This window comes from Andrographis paniculata, unplaced genomic scaffold (assembly GCF_009805555.1).
Source record: "Andrographis paniculata isolate CXL003 unplaced genomic scaffold, ASM980555v1 Contig57END, whole genome shotgun sequence".
Classification (NCBI taxonomy): domain Eukaryota; kingdom Viridiplantae; phylum Streptophyta; class Magnoliopsida; order Lamiales; family Acanthaceae; genus Andrographis; species Andrographis paniculata.
Window position 1 is genome coordinate 4,005,880 of NW_026137592.1, and position 15,881 is coordinate 4,021,760.

General features: G+C 33.8%; 1 protein-coding gene across 1 annotated transcript; it reads right to left on the bottom strand.

Annotated features, from left to right (window-relative positions):
- Positions 1-6,595: 6,595 nt before the first annotated feature.
- Positions 6,596-10,442, bottom strand: LOC127257547 (uncharacterized). The gene is made up of 2 exons (XM_051284013.1): positions 9,702-10,442; positions 6,596-6,955 (listed from the first exon to the last, which is right to left on the bottom strand). The coding sequence occupies exons 1-2, from the start codon at positions 10,143-10,145 to the stop codon at positions 6,803-6,805; spliced, it is 597 nt and encodes a 198-aa protein (XP_051139970.1). The 5' UTR covers positions 10,146-10,442; the 3' UTR covers positions 6,596-6,802.
- Positions 10,443-15,881: the final 5,439 nt, after the last annotated feature.

Here is a 15,881-nt window from a genome sequence, read left to right on the forward strand (position 1 = left end):
TTCTACCTCATTATAAGATTGTGGGCCATCAGCAGACATGATCAGGCTTAAGCATGGGCCATCCAGGTTCAAGCCTATGCCTCTAAAATTTTAAATCTATTTAGAACTAATTTTTATACTAATAAGATAAAAAATTATAACTATATGTATAATATTAAAGTATATATATATTAAAACTTGTTTAATTGTATTTAAATTTGAATTTTTTATTTAAATATATTTTAATATCATATTCACTACAAAAAAATTCTTTATTTGTCTCGGAATTAGATGTAGGAAATAATAGATTATTAGAAAATAACGGATCATATTTCATCCTACATCCAATTCTAACTCAGAGGACTCCCCCCACATGGAGTTGGAAAATAACGGATCATTAGAAACTTCAACTTCAGCATATCATGGATTGCAACACTTGTAAAGTTTCTTCATGGAATATGTGTAGGGCTTGGAGCAGATGCATGAGGCGAATTCTTAGGACTTTCATTCAAGATTATCAACCAGACTATATGTTTATCCTATAACCTCATATCCAATATGATGATGACATGAAGTACATCTGGAATAGACTTGGCTATGAAGATATTCTTATCCAAGAAGCGAATCATCACGCTGGAGGTCTTTGGTGTCTCAAAGCTATTAATTCCAACTTCAACATTCAACTTCACATTCTTCACCTCGAATTATCACTGTGAAGATTTCGAAGGCCAACAAGTTATGGTTCTGCTCGGGCATATACTCTCACACGGTGTCGTCTGCCAGAGATTGTGATTGGCAACACTTGATTAACTTATCCACCAATATTGGAACTTGCCTATGGATGATATTAGGTGACTTCAATGAAATCTTATCTACCTCCAAACAAACAGGATGTCAGTTCATTTACAGTCGGGCTACAAAATTCTCTGAAACTCTGGATGAATGTGATCTTCATAGCCTCCCCTAAAACGGGCCTTTTTTCGGTTGGATTAGAAAGGAATCTAGACATCCGATGAAAGGTAAGCGTCTTGATAGAGTTTGTGCCAACGACTCCTGGCTTCGCCTATTCCAGAATGCAAGCATCCAAGTCCTGACAATGGCTCAATTTGACCATCATCCTCTCCTCATACAAACCTTAGGCGCTCAAACTAAAACTATCGCAGACCTTTCCGATACATGGATGCTTAGGCTTTGGATAGAAATAAGACATTTATTCAACACATTTGGACGAATCCTTCCAGGAATATCCTTGAGGCTCTTACTCTCACCAAGGATAAATCACTGGAATTCAATAAATCCATATTTGGCAACCTCAAGGACTGTATTCGGAGACTGAAAAAAAAAAAAGATTTATGGAATTTAAATAGAGTTAGCTTTGGACTCATCTCACTCTCTTCTCCAATTGGAATCCAACCTCAGAAAAGATCTAGATGAGGCTTTTGATCAAGAACTTCTCTGGTACCAAAAATCAAGGATTGACTGGCTAAAACACGGTGATAGAAATACTAAATTTTTCCACGCATCTACTGTCATGCGACATCGTCAGAATAAAATTACTTCCTTAAATCTCCCTTCTGGTCAAGTCTGCAACTTCAATTCTCTGCTTGAAAACGAAGATTTGAATTACTTCAAAAATATTTTTACCTCTGCCGATGCTAGCCATCCCAGCCTGGACTCCTTAGCCCACATGTCTTCCCTTCAAACTAATGATATCCGTCTTCTTAGCAAGGAGATCTCTGTCGACAAAATATCAAAGGATTTGCAATCCATAAACTCATATTCAGCTCCAGGCCCAGACGGCTTTCCAACCATATTTTACAAGCGATATTGGGACATAGTTGGTGATGGAGTTATTAATCTGGTAAAAGATATATTTCGAACCGGTCAAATCCCCGATGGACTTGGTGAAACTTCTATTACTCTTATCTGGAAAAATGCTAGCCCTAACTTCTTCTCGGACCTCAAACCTATCAGTCTCTGCAATGTTATCTTCAAAATTATCACAAAAATTATTGTGGCCAGACTGAGGCCCATCCTATGTGAGTACATATCACCGACCCAAGCTTCTTTCCTAAAAGGCAGGAACACTAGTGACAATAGTGCTCAAAGAGGTTATATATCGACTTCAAAAGGACAAAGCCAAGGTGAGCTCTATTGTGCACAAAATCGACCTAAATAAAACTTATGATAATATGTGATGACACTTATTAAAGCAATGCCTGGATGAGATGGAAATTCCTCAGTAACTCACAAAGTTTATCATGAATAGTGTAACATCTACATTGTTAACTCTTCTTTAGAATGAGAGCAGTCTCCCCACTTTCAAACCTACCAAGGGCCTCAGGCAAGGGGACCCCCTTCCACGCCTACTTTTTGTTATCTACATAGAGAAATTGTCCGGAATAATTTCTCGAGCTGTTGATGATGGCAGGTAGAAGCCGATCAAGCTCTCAAGGTCTGAAACCCTTTTATTCGCGGATGATATTCTCCTATTCAACAAATCCGAGAGAAATCAGACTGATATAATAAACCAAATTCTGGATTCTTTTGCTTGTGCCTTAGGCCTACGTATGAACAACTAAAAATCGCGGGCTATTGCATCTCTATCCACGCCCAGACACATCTAATGTGAGTTTCGCCAAACCATTGGGATCCAATTCACCCATGATCTCGGAAAATACCTCGGATTTCCAATGGTGCATGGACGAAAAAAGAAAGACTTCTTTTCCCAGATAATGGAATGGATGACTCAAAAGATCAATAATTGGTCATTTAGGTTCTTATCAAAATGCGGAAGAATTAGCCTAGCTCGTTCAGTCCTTAACTCCATTCTAGTCCACTTGATGTAAATTTTCAAACTTTCATCTTCCTTAATTCAGAAAACAGAAAGTTGCATGGCCAGATTCATTTGGAAAGATAAAAAAAGGCCATGGAATACATCTTGTAAGATGGAAATCTATGACAAAACCCATAATACATGGTGCTCTCAATCTTCGAGCATAACTTTCTTTAACTTCGCATTACTGGGAAAACTCACTTGGGGGATGTTACACTAAAAACAAAAACTATGGGTTGGCCTCATGCACGAGCTCTACTACAGAGAGAAGAATTTTTGGGAAGTCACTAGAAAGAATGGATCTCCGATTTGGCGAGCCATTTACAATGGAAGAGAAATATTAGAATCGGGCTACAACTTTAGAATTGAAAATGGAGAATCCTCACTCCAGTTTAAGGAATGGTTGGATAGTTGATTGTTATGTAATGAAGTTCCTTTCATTGACATTAGGGATATCAATTAGAAAATCAAAGATATTTGGGACGAAGGAAAAGTCAACACCGAGCACATTCTCATGGCTCAATGAAAATCTCAAGCTTGAGCTTGAGGAAAAATTCATCATTTTCTATTATAAAAATGAGGACTCCATGATTTGGGGTGCATCTATATCCGGAAGCTATTCAACCAAAGATGGCTACCTGGATTACAAAACTGACAAATAATAATACAAATTACAATTGAAAAAAAATTTGGTGTCTACCAACACTTGAAAAGGTTAAGCTCTTCCTCTGGTTGATGATAAAAAAAATCCGTCCCTCTTAATGATTTAAAATATAATAGAGGTATATTACAATTTCAAATATGCATGAGATGTCAAGAAGATACTGAAAGTTGGACTCATTCCTTATTTTACTGTTTGCATACCGAAGGGTTTGGCCGAGCTTTATCAATGAGATAAGCTACAATGCTGATCAAAATGAGATCATGGAATGGATCTTGCGCAACTTCAACATAGGTCATACCAATTTTTTGGCTAGATTATGGATGGCTTGGAAATCAAGAAACGAGGAAATCTTTCTCCAGACTGGTCCCAAGGCTTGATAGTAAAGTTCTTGGCTTGTATATATTTGGTTGTGGGTGCAATTTCTCACTTCACTATTTAAGTATATTTTGTTCTAAATTAATTCATTTTTTTTAAAAAAAAAAAATTTAATTTTTTTTTTAAAAAAGGCGGGCCGGCCCGGCATGGCCCATTTTGAAACCGGGCCATGATGGCCCAGTTTAGAATTGGGTTGGGGTCGGACCGGAACAAAAAAAATCGGACAGGCCTAAATTGCTACCCCTAGTTTTAATTACTCCTTCCGTATCATATAATATGGGTATATTACTGTAAATGCGGGAATTTAGGTAAAGTACAATTAGTAAGTAATTAAGAAGTGTATTAGTAAAAATAATTATTTTATAGTAAAAATAGTTATATATTAAGATTAAAATAACTAAATAGTTTAATATAAATTAAAATAATTCTAAAATTCAAAATTGATTAAAGTGTGTAATTATATTTCATAAAAAAAAACAAATTATATGGGATAAAAAAAATAGAAAATATGAACAAATTATATGAGACGAGGGAGTATATTTTATTGAGTGAAAAATAAAATAAGCATTAAACTTATATTTTTTTAAAAATTTCTTTATATTGAATATTTTTATATATTAAAATTAATTTAAAAAATTTTATTGTATAAATTATAAATCAAAATAAAAATTAAAAAAACAAAAAAATAATTAAATTAACTTTAATAATCCAATATAGATGTATAATAAGAAAGCCTTTACTTTTTAAGGATTACATTATAATACTATAGATTATTTGAATAGATTAAATAATCAAAAAGTTCATTAATATAATGTTTATTTTGATTGATTAAACAATCGATTAAATTATATTATATTTATTTTGTTAGATTATATGATATAATTATTTTTTTTTATCCAAAATACCCTTCATAATCATATTATAAATTATATAATTTGTTTTATACATTTTTTTTCTACATATATAAATATAATATAAAATAATCCATTAAAATTTAATTGTGATACCATTATCATATGTATATAATTTGATAGAATGTTTTTTTTTTTTATAATTAATTAAATATATTTAATTTTATCTTCAAAATCATAAACTAGGTTTTACCAATATAATATATTTCATTTTAGCACTTCATATTTTGTTAATTAAAATAAAAAAATATATATACAATTACTCTTCAAAATCATAAACTAGGTTTTACCAATATAATATATTTCATTTTAGCACTTTATATTTTGTTAATAAAAATAAAAATATATACAATTACTCTTCAAATGGATTGAAAATAAATTTTAAATAAATATTAAACAAAAAATTACTATTATATTCATATAAAATAATTCTAATATTTTTTTACTATAATATTTATCAAATAAATTATTAAATATTTTCTAATAAAGTATATTTTAACAAACTTTTATATTACTAAAGTATTCATTAATATTTTCATACATGCAAATATGTTCGATACTTACATATATAGTTGATGAATTACCACCAAAATCTGAAGCTACTATGTGTGCGAAGAACCTGAAGCTACTACGTGCGCGAAGAACTTCAAACTGCGCAAAGAACTTTACAAAAAGAAAAACTACGGAAATGGAATGAATATGGTAGAAAAAAAAAGATCAAGAATAAGGATAATTTAGTAATTTTATTAAATTGTATGAAATAATACTAGGATATTGGATTAAATTAATAATCCTATAAATGTATATTCGTGTATCGAACCTGAAATTATCTCGAACCCGAATACATAAAAGTAAACATGATATTAGGTCGGATAAAATAATATTATCCGACCTAATCCTTCGAAGTACACGTCGCCTAAAAATATTGTGTCGCAAACACAACCAAACTAAGGGTGTGTTTTGATTGTGATTATAAATTAGTATTTGGATTTGAGTTTAGTATTGAAATAAAAAACAAACAAATAAATTTTCATTTCCTCAAAGTATTTTGGTACTTTTTTTTTTGAATTTATGTGTTTTTCATATTAATATATGTTGATAAAATAAAAAATATTTTATATTAACAAAAATATTTTATATTAAAAAAAATATCTTATGTTAAATTTTTTGATTTTTTTAAATGAATAAAATATATATATTATACTTCGTTATTAATATATATATATATATTTTGTTATAAGATGGACAAAAATATATAATTTATTAAGGAAAGTAGGTATCAATATTATACTTAATATTAAAAAATCTAAAAATCTATGTCCAAAAAGCAATATGAGAGAATATATTATGATAATACATGCATTGTAGTATTTTTTGTACTCCCTCCGTCCCATATTAATTTTTCCATTTTAGTCCGTCTCATAAGTACTATCTACCTAACATTACAATTTACAAATACCCTTACAACTTACAATATATTATACAAATATCATTACCTTTATATCACACATGCTGATAAGGTTATTTTAGTCATTTCTACTTTATTCCTACTATATTCCCATATAATATTAATATTTTTAAAACTACGTGTAAAAAGCAAATGAATATTACTTATGGACGGAGGGAGTAATATTTATGAAAATCGTGCCAAAACAATGTGGGTGAACAATCCCACCAGAGTTGTGTCAACCAAATTGTTACGTACGAATCATCTTCCAAAGATCACAATCTTTCCCGAATTTCATACAAATCTTTTTTTTTTATGACGAAATTTCATACAAATCTTGCAATGCCAAAACATTGCAGAAAATAATAAAAGTAGAAACAAGATTCAAAGTTGATCTCCAAATGCATTCATTCCATCAAACATTTACAAGTGCATTTATGCAAGAACACAAGACTGTTCTATGTATTATATAAACCATTCACCAATATACACAAGATAGACAGAATTCAGTCGTCATCAAAAGATCGGCAACAAGCTAAAAAACTAGAGAGCGTATTCATGAAGGCGACAAGAACATTTCGCAATCGTGGCTAACATTTTTTAGGACGTTTAATTTTGAGGAGGTTGGAAACACCAGCTATTACATGGAGTCTGCTGTTTGGAACCCCTGTTTTCGCAAGCGCCTTGCCGTGTTTATCCAGCAGGACAAAGCATGGGACATATTTAATGTCGTAGAGGAGGAGCTGCATCACAAACCATTTGATATTTTAGATGGATCAGCTTGCAAACAGATATGAGGAGCCGGAAAAGTCAGGTTTACTGATTTCGAAATGAAAATGAAGATTAGAAATGCATTAAAAGGAAAAGCATGAATGCCTGTCTTATCTTCAAAGTCCAGTAAATGGTAATTTTGCCGAAATGTCTATAAGGATTCAGGATCTAGGAACTTCATAGCATAAGTCTTTGGAGATGGAAATTGTGTACCAACGTATACATATATTTCAGAAGTCCTTAGCATTACCAACTATAAATACCTAGAAGTTGCACAAGAACAATGATTCAGATTTTGTATTTAAAATCCATCTGCAAACTTCAATTCCTACTTCTAATCCCATTTAGAAAAACAAAAAAGTGAGAGAGAGAAAGACATGTAAAGAGAGACAGACATTTTTCAATTTTAATAAGATGTTGGAAGTAACTTATACCAGCGTCTCAATTCTATATAATTTTTTTTTTTTTTAAAAAAAGACAACACTCAACATTCAAAGAACTTTTTTCATTCCAACTTTAATTTATTCAAACTTACTTGTAATTGTGATCATAGTTACATGTAAAAAACTATAAGGGTGTGTTGGGAAGCCACAACCTAGCAAGCAAGCCCCCATCGCCTAACCTTGGCAACAAATTGGCTAAAACGGAGCACCTTCTTTTTCAATGTCAACAAGCAAAAACTCCAAAGCGGGCTTATTTTTAAGTCAATTTTAAGATGGGCGACTCCAGAGGGAAAAATTTTCCTAGAAGTTTCCTGGAGTGCACACAAGTAAAAACAAGATGCACTAAGATTCTATTTGATTTGTGGGGCTAGTCTACAATTATATAATACCAATTGGCTCTTGACATTGCGCTTGAGGAGGAGCTGAGGTGTTACAATATGAGCTTTAGGAGCTTCAAATTCAGAAGACAAGGCCTCTTTCCTATTTGGGACACAGGTCGTGCGAATTAGTGGCACTATGTTGAAATCCCTCAATCCTCAACATATCTTGTGCCATTGACCAAACATCGCTTTGTATGAAAACAGCTCCGTCAAATGGTAGTTACGCTTACTCTCACCAAGTTCAGAAGAACCAACTGCAAAGTCAACCACCTCAAGGCTACCGAGGTTGGTAACAAGGAAGTTGTCTGTCTGTAAAATTCTCATCCAAGTCGGCAGGTAAGGTAGATGAATTACAGTGATTGGGATATCAATTGCGTCAAGTTATCCCTGAAACTTGACCCCAACTACAGCTTTGGAGGGACATAATCGGAGGCGATGCTAGCAAGTCGAGACCGAAGTGATTGACTCTCTAGTAATTTGATATTTTGATTATTTGAAAGAATAAAATGCATGATCATAGCAGCATTGACTCTGACTCAAGAAAAAACTAGTATTTTGAAAGACACTGCCTCTCACTATAAGAATCTCCACCTGATGTTCACTATACATTCTCATTGCCAAAAGATTCAAGCATCACCTACAAAGTTTGGGAAGTTACAACAACTCATGGATAAAAAATTCATTTTGGACCTATGGTTAAGTAATGGGTTTCATATTATCTGATAGTTTTTCATAAAGGGAAGTCATACAAGAATAACGATGCTAAAGAAATAAAGATGCAAGTGAGGTGGCATTAAGCACAGAAAAGCACCTAAATCATCATCCCACACTTTCTCATCACAGACTAGATTTTTCTAACTTGATAGGAGGACTAGTCTACAATAAGACCACACACCTGACAAAAGACAAAAAGGTGTTACATATTGGGATCCGACCAGAAGATGCAGGGGGCCTTGTATTCATCCATGAATTTTGAGCCCCGAAATTCTATAAGTCCGTACAATGGCCCAAGTTGAAGAAGAGGAGACAAATCTAAGAAAACCAAAGCCCAAAAGGAACTTTTATCTAAGAAAGGGAAAAGGTTTGAAGAGTCCACACAAGTAATGAGAAGGGTTGGCCATTGAAAAAGGCCAAGCTCATCAAACAACTCAAATTAGCTTATTTGCAAAGTCAAAGCAGAAGTAGAAAGCAGTTGCTACAGGCTACCAACGAAGATTGTACTTAATCTTGTCCGTGTCATTTGTCCAAGGAAGTATTGGGATTACATATGTTGATGAGTTAAGCCTAGTAGCATGATCATCCAATTTCCCTATGTTTTTCCATTTCAATTACTTACTTAAGTGCAGGTATTTATTTCCATTTTTATTTTTTTGCATTGAGATCATCCAAATTCAATCAATACAATTGCATTTCTTTTCTCAAAATTTTCTACAACTTTATGTGAATCTCCTTGTAAACCTGACTATGTTGGAGGCTCACTTGAACGTCCAAAATATACAATACCTTAACCCTTTTGGGAATATTTTCTTCAGGGGCTCTCACCATTTCAACAGCATTGGAAAAGTTTTATTATTACCCAATCATGCATCTCCATTGTATATCAGAACACTGAATCCAGCATGTCAAGAGACATAGGCAAAATTCACTACCGACAACCATTCCTACATATACAATCTCTCCAACTAATCAATATTGTCAATTATTGTCCCTAATGAATGCTACGAAACAAAAGTTTTGGAATGATAATATACGAATGGAATATGAACCCCAAAGACCAAAATACTATCAATTCCCATACAAATCCAATTTCTTCAAGACGTAACTAGCAGATAGCAAAAATATGTGATGCAAGAAATCAGCTGAAGGAAGGAACAAAGAGTGGAGGAATGACTTACCTCAGGCAACCACAAATTATTCTCCGCATCAGCCATGACAATGTTGAGCCAATCAGAATTCCTTTTCTCAACTTCCATCACAAAACCGAGCAACGAGTTGCAGAGTCTACATTTTGGCGAATAAAATTCGAGAACCGTGGCTTCTTTACCATTCGCCAAAGCAGCAGCAAATGCTCTCTGCTCCGCCTCTCCTTGCTCCTGCGGGTTCAAAACATTTTTCCCCTTTTCATTAAGTTGAAATGGATTGTTGAGAGAGTGCGTAGATACTGCAGAATTGACGAAATTGAAGGCCACGGTGCCGAGATTCTTGAAGGGCTTGAAAATCCAGGGGGTATCGAAAGTACAGGGACTGTTGCTGTTGCTGTTGCTCTGGGGTCGATTATGAATATCCCACGGCCATTTGAGGCAGAAAAGAGGGTTTCCAGGGGTAGATTTCATGAGCATCCTTTCCTCTGTGCTTTTAGATTTCTACATTTGTGGAGGACGCAAGGGTTTTGTTTCTCGCAGGGGAAGGTAGACTTGCCCAACCGGTTGCGAACCGGCGGTTCTCCGGTTTCAATCCGGCGGTTCCGGTTCGATTCCTATATTCACCGTCAGTCAGTCGCCGAGCAGCATGATGAAGATGAGACGAAGAGGAAAAGGTAAAGTGGAAGCAATGAGAAGAAAGAAAGAAGAGAGGAAGAGAAAATTGGTGCTCGGAGGAAGAAGACAGAAAAGAAGAACCGGGTGCGTGCAGCGGGGCGGCGGCTTGTCATGTATAAGATGTACTTCGCTAGAATGTTAAATGGGAGTATGGGACGGGTTAGCCCGGGACTCGCCTCGGACCCGTTTTTAATGAGACGAATTCAGATCTAAATAATATGTTTTAGGGTGGGTTATGAATTTGAAATTTTAAATTCTGCCGGGTTCGGGGCGGATTACGAATGTATATTTATATAATAAAAATATATTATTTTATTTATTTAAATAATTTTATATATAAAATTCAATAAGTCGTCAGCTCCAAGTAATTTTTTAAAATTATTATATCTAATGTATGTATATTTATATAATAAAAATATATTATTTATTTATTTAAATAATTTTAAACATAAAACTCAATTAGTTGTCTGCCCCAACCCTAAATCCCTAATTTCTTTTTCCGCTTCTTCAACTGCGACTGCTGCCGTCTTTCATCCTCATCTACTTGTCTTCTGCCGACCATCATCGGCCGCCAGCGCCAATATAATAATATGTATATGTATATTTTTAATTAGGTATTAGTGAATCGAGTGCAATACTAGATGAAGATGAAGATTTTGATGTTGAAGAATATTAGAATTGACTATTTGACGTTTTAAATTTTTATATTTGCATTGTGTTTATGTATTTTTATCTTATTTTTATGGATCAATATTTGATTGTTTTTAATTTTTTTGTGCTTTTAATGTTATTTATTTTAGTATTCGATTATTAAAAAAATATTTATTATTATATATTTTTTAAAAAAGCGGATTTGCCGGGTTGACCCCGAACTCGGAGGGTTTGGGGCGTGGCAGGTCCTGGGACCGGGTGGAAGGAGGGCAGGGCGGGTCTCGGGGTCTAATATTTTCTAGCGGGGCGAGTCTCGGGACCTATAGAATCCGTCTCAAACCCGCCACGTTGACATCCCTCGTTCAAATCTATTATATTTCTAAAATTATTTTATTTATTTTTAATAATAAAATACCTCTTTTCTTACTTTATATTTATCAACTCGTATCAAATGAACATACACTTAGATTAAATGATGAGGAAAGTAATAATATATTGGATTAGGGAAGCATTAACTAAAATGTACTTTTTCCTCCGTCCCATCTTTATCAATATTTGATTTTTTGTGGTCAATTTTCCCTTAAATTCCTTAATTTTATACTTTTTCATATCTTTTATTTGGATAGAGGAATTTAGTTATTTAAATAATTGAAATTAGTTATTTAATATTTATTCCGTTCTAAAATAATATTTAATTTTGCTATTTTTGTACGTCTTAAAATAATAATTTAATTTTCATTTTTGGTAATATTTTTCATATTTTTACAAAATTATCTCCATTTTTTACAATAATTACATAAAGTAAGGATATTTTAGTCTTTTACAAATATGTTTACACCCACTATCAAAATAATATTATTATTTTTTAATTCTCGCACTAATCTCAAATTTCTCTATTATTTTGAAATAGATGGAGTAGTTAAAAAAATTTAAATATATTTTTAAAATTATATTTTAATAAAATATAGGAAAAGTTGGATTCAAATTCACGTCAGAGAAATCAAGTTGTAATTCAGTCGAAATCAACTAGACTGTAGTCCCTACTTTATGGATTATGTATGTTATAACTCCCTAATTTGTATGTTTCCCTCAATTAATTTTGTATATGCAACAAGTACTCGAAATAGGTTGATCAATATTTTCAATGTTGTAATATATACCTACATTACTTCCCGTTATACCCCTATTATAACTTTATATACTTCTAGTTAAATATCGCGTATCTTTTTTGTGAATAAATAATAATAAAAAAATAGTTACCCACGATTTAACAGGGGTTGAAGTAGAAAACTTCTCATAACTCCCCTCACCCCGATTTTAAACCCTACATCTTTCATCTTTAGACGAACCGACGTTTTCCAACCCCCAGCGATCACGACTGATCGGTGCAAAAATAGTGAAAAAAACTGCTGACCTACTTCCATCCCCCGGGACAAGCTCGAAGAAGTAAGTGTCTAGTTTGACTTTGTTTGATTTTTAATTTTGTTGACATTAGTATATTATGCCGTAGTTTATTTGATTGTTTGGGGTGTAAGTCTTGGTCCCGTGTTTGTATGTCTCGGTTCGGTATTAAGTAGCCTTCGGTGATTGGTGTAGTTGTGTTTGTTATTCGGGTTTGAAATCATTCATATGTTTGCTCACGTAGATCAGGTTGGGTGTTATACTTTCGCACCAATTTTGGGTGATTTTATATGTTTAATTCGTAATGTTTGTTAATTTTGTAAATGTACATTTTTTTTAGTTACCCGGAGTTGTATATTTTAGTTTTTTTATTTGATTGTTCGGTAATTAGTCATGTTTGTGGGTTGAAAATATGGTATTGTTCGGTACACCGAGTTGCATCTTTTAGGTCTAGTTTGCTAAAAATATACTTTTAGTGGACTACTGTGTACTCGGAATGCGTTGTTACGTACTCCTGATAAATTCTGATATTTTTTTTTAAATAAATTCGAGATTTGGATAATATGGATTGATGGTATTTATTTACAGACCGTAGGTCGGGTTGTGCTTGAGTGCAATTCACTATGTGGTCCATTCGGATAAAGGAACGCGAAAAAATTAGTGTCTTTACGAAATAAATATAATTAATTGACCATGGATAAACCGAATTACGTAACAAAATATTTTGTTATTTTTGCATACGTATTTTTTATGCTTGTACTTGAACTCAGTACATCTATGGCCCATGTGAGGAAGATGCCCGAGTATGTAAGATGTCGGCATCAAGTTGATATTCTCGACTGTGGTCCGCATGTTCGCCAAGGGTTACGCCCACGTGAATCCAGTAATCCATCCTACTGGTGGTATCACCGGTGAGTTTGATAATGTAAAGAGCTACCACGATAAAATTGTGGTTAGGATACTGAAAGGTCCGTTGTCCGAACCGTAGACTTTGATGAGCAGCACAGGGTAAGTGAACGTCTGTAATAAATTTGGATGGATTTGAGATTTTTTTTGGTTTGTGTTGTTTGTGTTTTGATTTGGATAATGTGTTATTTTCGGATTGAGTTGTTGGTTGAATTGGTTTGATTGGTCTCTTGTTCGATGGGATTGTATTAAGATTGATTGAGAGATTGAATCGTTGGTTAAATTTGGTGAAACTTAATGTTTGAAGTAATGCTATGAATTATTCCGTGAATGATTGTATGATTAATTCGTCACATATTTAGAATTGCAATAATGCACATATTGTACCTCCACAAGGGATCGATGTACCCGTCTAATTAGATCGAAATACCTTCAAAATACATATAAATGTTACGATTAGTTATGAAGGTTATCCTTGTACGAAGACAGAAACAAGCCAGAAAAGTTATGTATACTTCTCTTAAATTGGAATTAACTAATTTGTTACAAGACCTTGCAATGGTTGAAGTAATATTTGCAATGAACATAAGTGCATTTATGGATACCTGAGTACATTAGTGGTGCACCTAAGAAAGAAATGTATATACATGTTACTGCGAAGGTTTATACTCTCCCAATCGCTGTCATTTCTCTCAACCACCAATGAAGTGAAGAAGCGTTTTCACCCAGTTATTTAATTGCCTCATCTGTCAAGGGATTGAGTAAAGTCAACTATATTCAAAGATACCTACTACTATATAAATAATACCTAAACAGTCACCAATCATACATTATTGTTATTTCCAAGTCCACGACTTCTGGGAGCATAAAATTGTACATTCAGGCTCCTACTTACTCGAGTCCTTATCTCGGATTCGCGATAGGCTAGTTAGTCATTTCTAGGGGGTGGGGGTGGCTAGCGCCAAGGTTGGCCTGTCTCGATGGTACAGCATTAAATCCAACTTGCATGCTATGTATGACTTCTTCAGGGTTCTAGGTATTCCATGGCAGTCTGCTCCCATCATTTGGAACAGCTCGGTGCTCCCTAAGCACGCCTTCATTTTGTGGCTCGTAACTCATGAGAAACTATAAACCAAAGACTGCTTGCACTTCCTCGACATTGATCCACTATGTGTCTTCTGTAAAGACTAAACCGAAGACTGCCACCATTTTTTTTTTGCCTACCCCTTCTCCTCCAAAGTGTGGGGGCAAATCTGTTTCTGGCTCAAGCTCCTCTCGGGACTTAATTCGATCACTGAAACTTTGGAGTGGCTTCGAGACAACAACTCCTCTGTTCCCTCGCTCAAGTTCATGTGCCTTACTGGATTTGCTGCAAGAGTCTACTATCTTTGGACAGCCCAAAACAAAGGAGCGCTAGACAACAACTCCTCTGTTCCGTTTGCTTTATTCTTCAAGTACTGGAGGTCGATCTGGTGGGGCTGGATTTTAAATTTGTTTGTTGTTTGATTGTTTCGAGCTTCTATTCGTGCACTGAACCCATGCTCTGCCCAATGGATCTTGATCTTGATAATATCTTTTTGGCCATTCTTATAGTGTGTTTGATCGGAATTTTTGGACTTATCTTTAGGACTTGATTTCCCGGGTATGCCCGGCGTAATTGTAAATAGCTCTCTATTTTATTTATTTATATATACCATACTTGATCTTTCCGATAAAAAAAAAAAAAATTGTCTCGGTTGATCACTTGTAACACACGTGTCAGAGCAAAATTGTCCAGTCATAAAAAATCAAATAAAAGCCACACATTGGGTTCAGTATTGCAATGCACCAATATTTTCTTGGAGATCCAAACATGCGATGAGCGAGTCGCGTCCAACAGGCTGGTCGAACTCTAGTAAGAAAAACAACTTATTTTTGTTCAATTTTTTCTTCTTCTTCTCCCTATTTATCAAATTTGAACTTGATTTTATTTTCGAAGGCTGGATATCTTGTGTTTATTATCCAACCATTTGTAGCTAAAATTAAGCTATAGAGTAGAGGCCTAACGATGATATTGTTATATTAAATTGTTTATTCCAGATATGTTGTATCAATTTTGAACTTGATTTTATTTTCGAAGGCTGGATATCTTGTGTTTATTATCCAACCATTTGTAGCTAAAATTGAGCTTTGGAGGAGAGGCCTAACGGGAATATTGTTATATTAAACTGTTTATTCCAGATATGGTGTAAATATAGATTTTGTAAGAATTAGAATTGTTTCCCATTAAGTTTATAATTCTCCAAAATAGGAGCGATTGTTAATCTAATATTTGAGTTTTCATTTAAGTGTTTTTCAGTATCTTTTTGTTTACGAAATTTAGAATTGAGGTTGTTGTTGGTGATCTAGCGAATCAATTTTTGTAGGCAACTAGATTCACCTATGGTGGTATTTATCCCATGTCCTTTGAGAACTTTTGCAAAATATGGGAGCATTATATTGGACCTTTTATTCTACATTACTTATAGATGTTTTATACGAAACAAAATGCTAATTTACTCTATTGGCCAACTAACTGTTTTTTATCTTGATGTTTTATTC

Coding starts and splice junctions, on each gene's coding strand:
- LOC127257547 (XM_051284013.1), bottom strand. CDS start 10,145: ATGCTCATGAAATCTACCCCTGGAAACCCTCTTTTCTGCCTCAAATGG. Junction 6,956..9,701: donor ATAATTTGTGGTTGCCTGAG/GTAAGTCATTCC, acceptor TTTGTGATGCAG/CTCCTCCTCTACGACATTAA.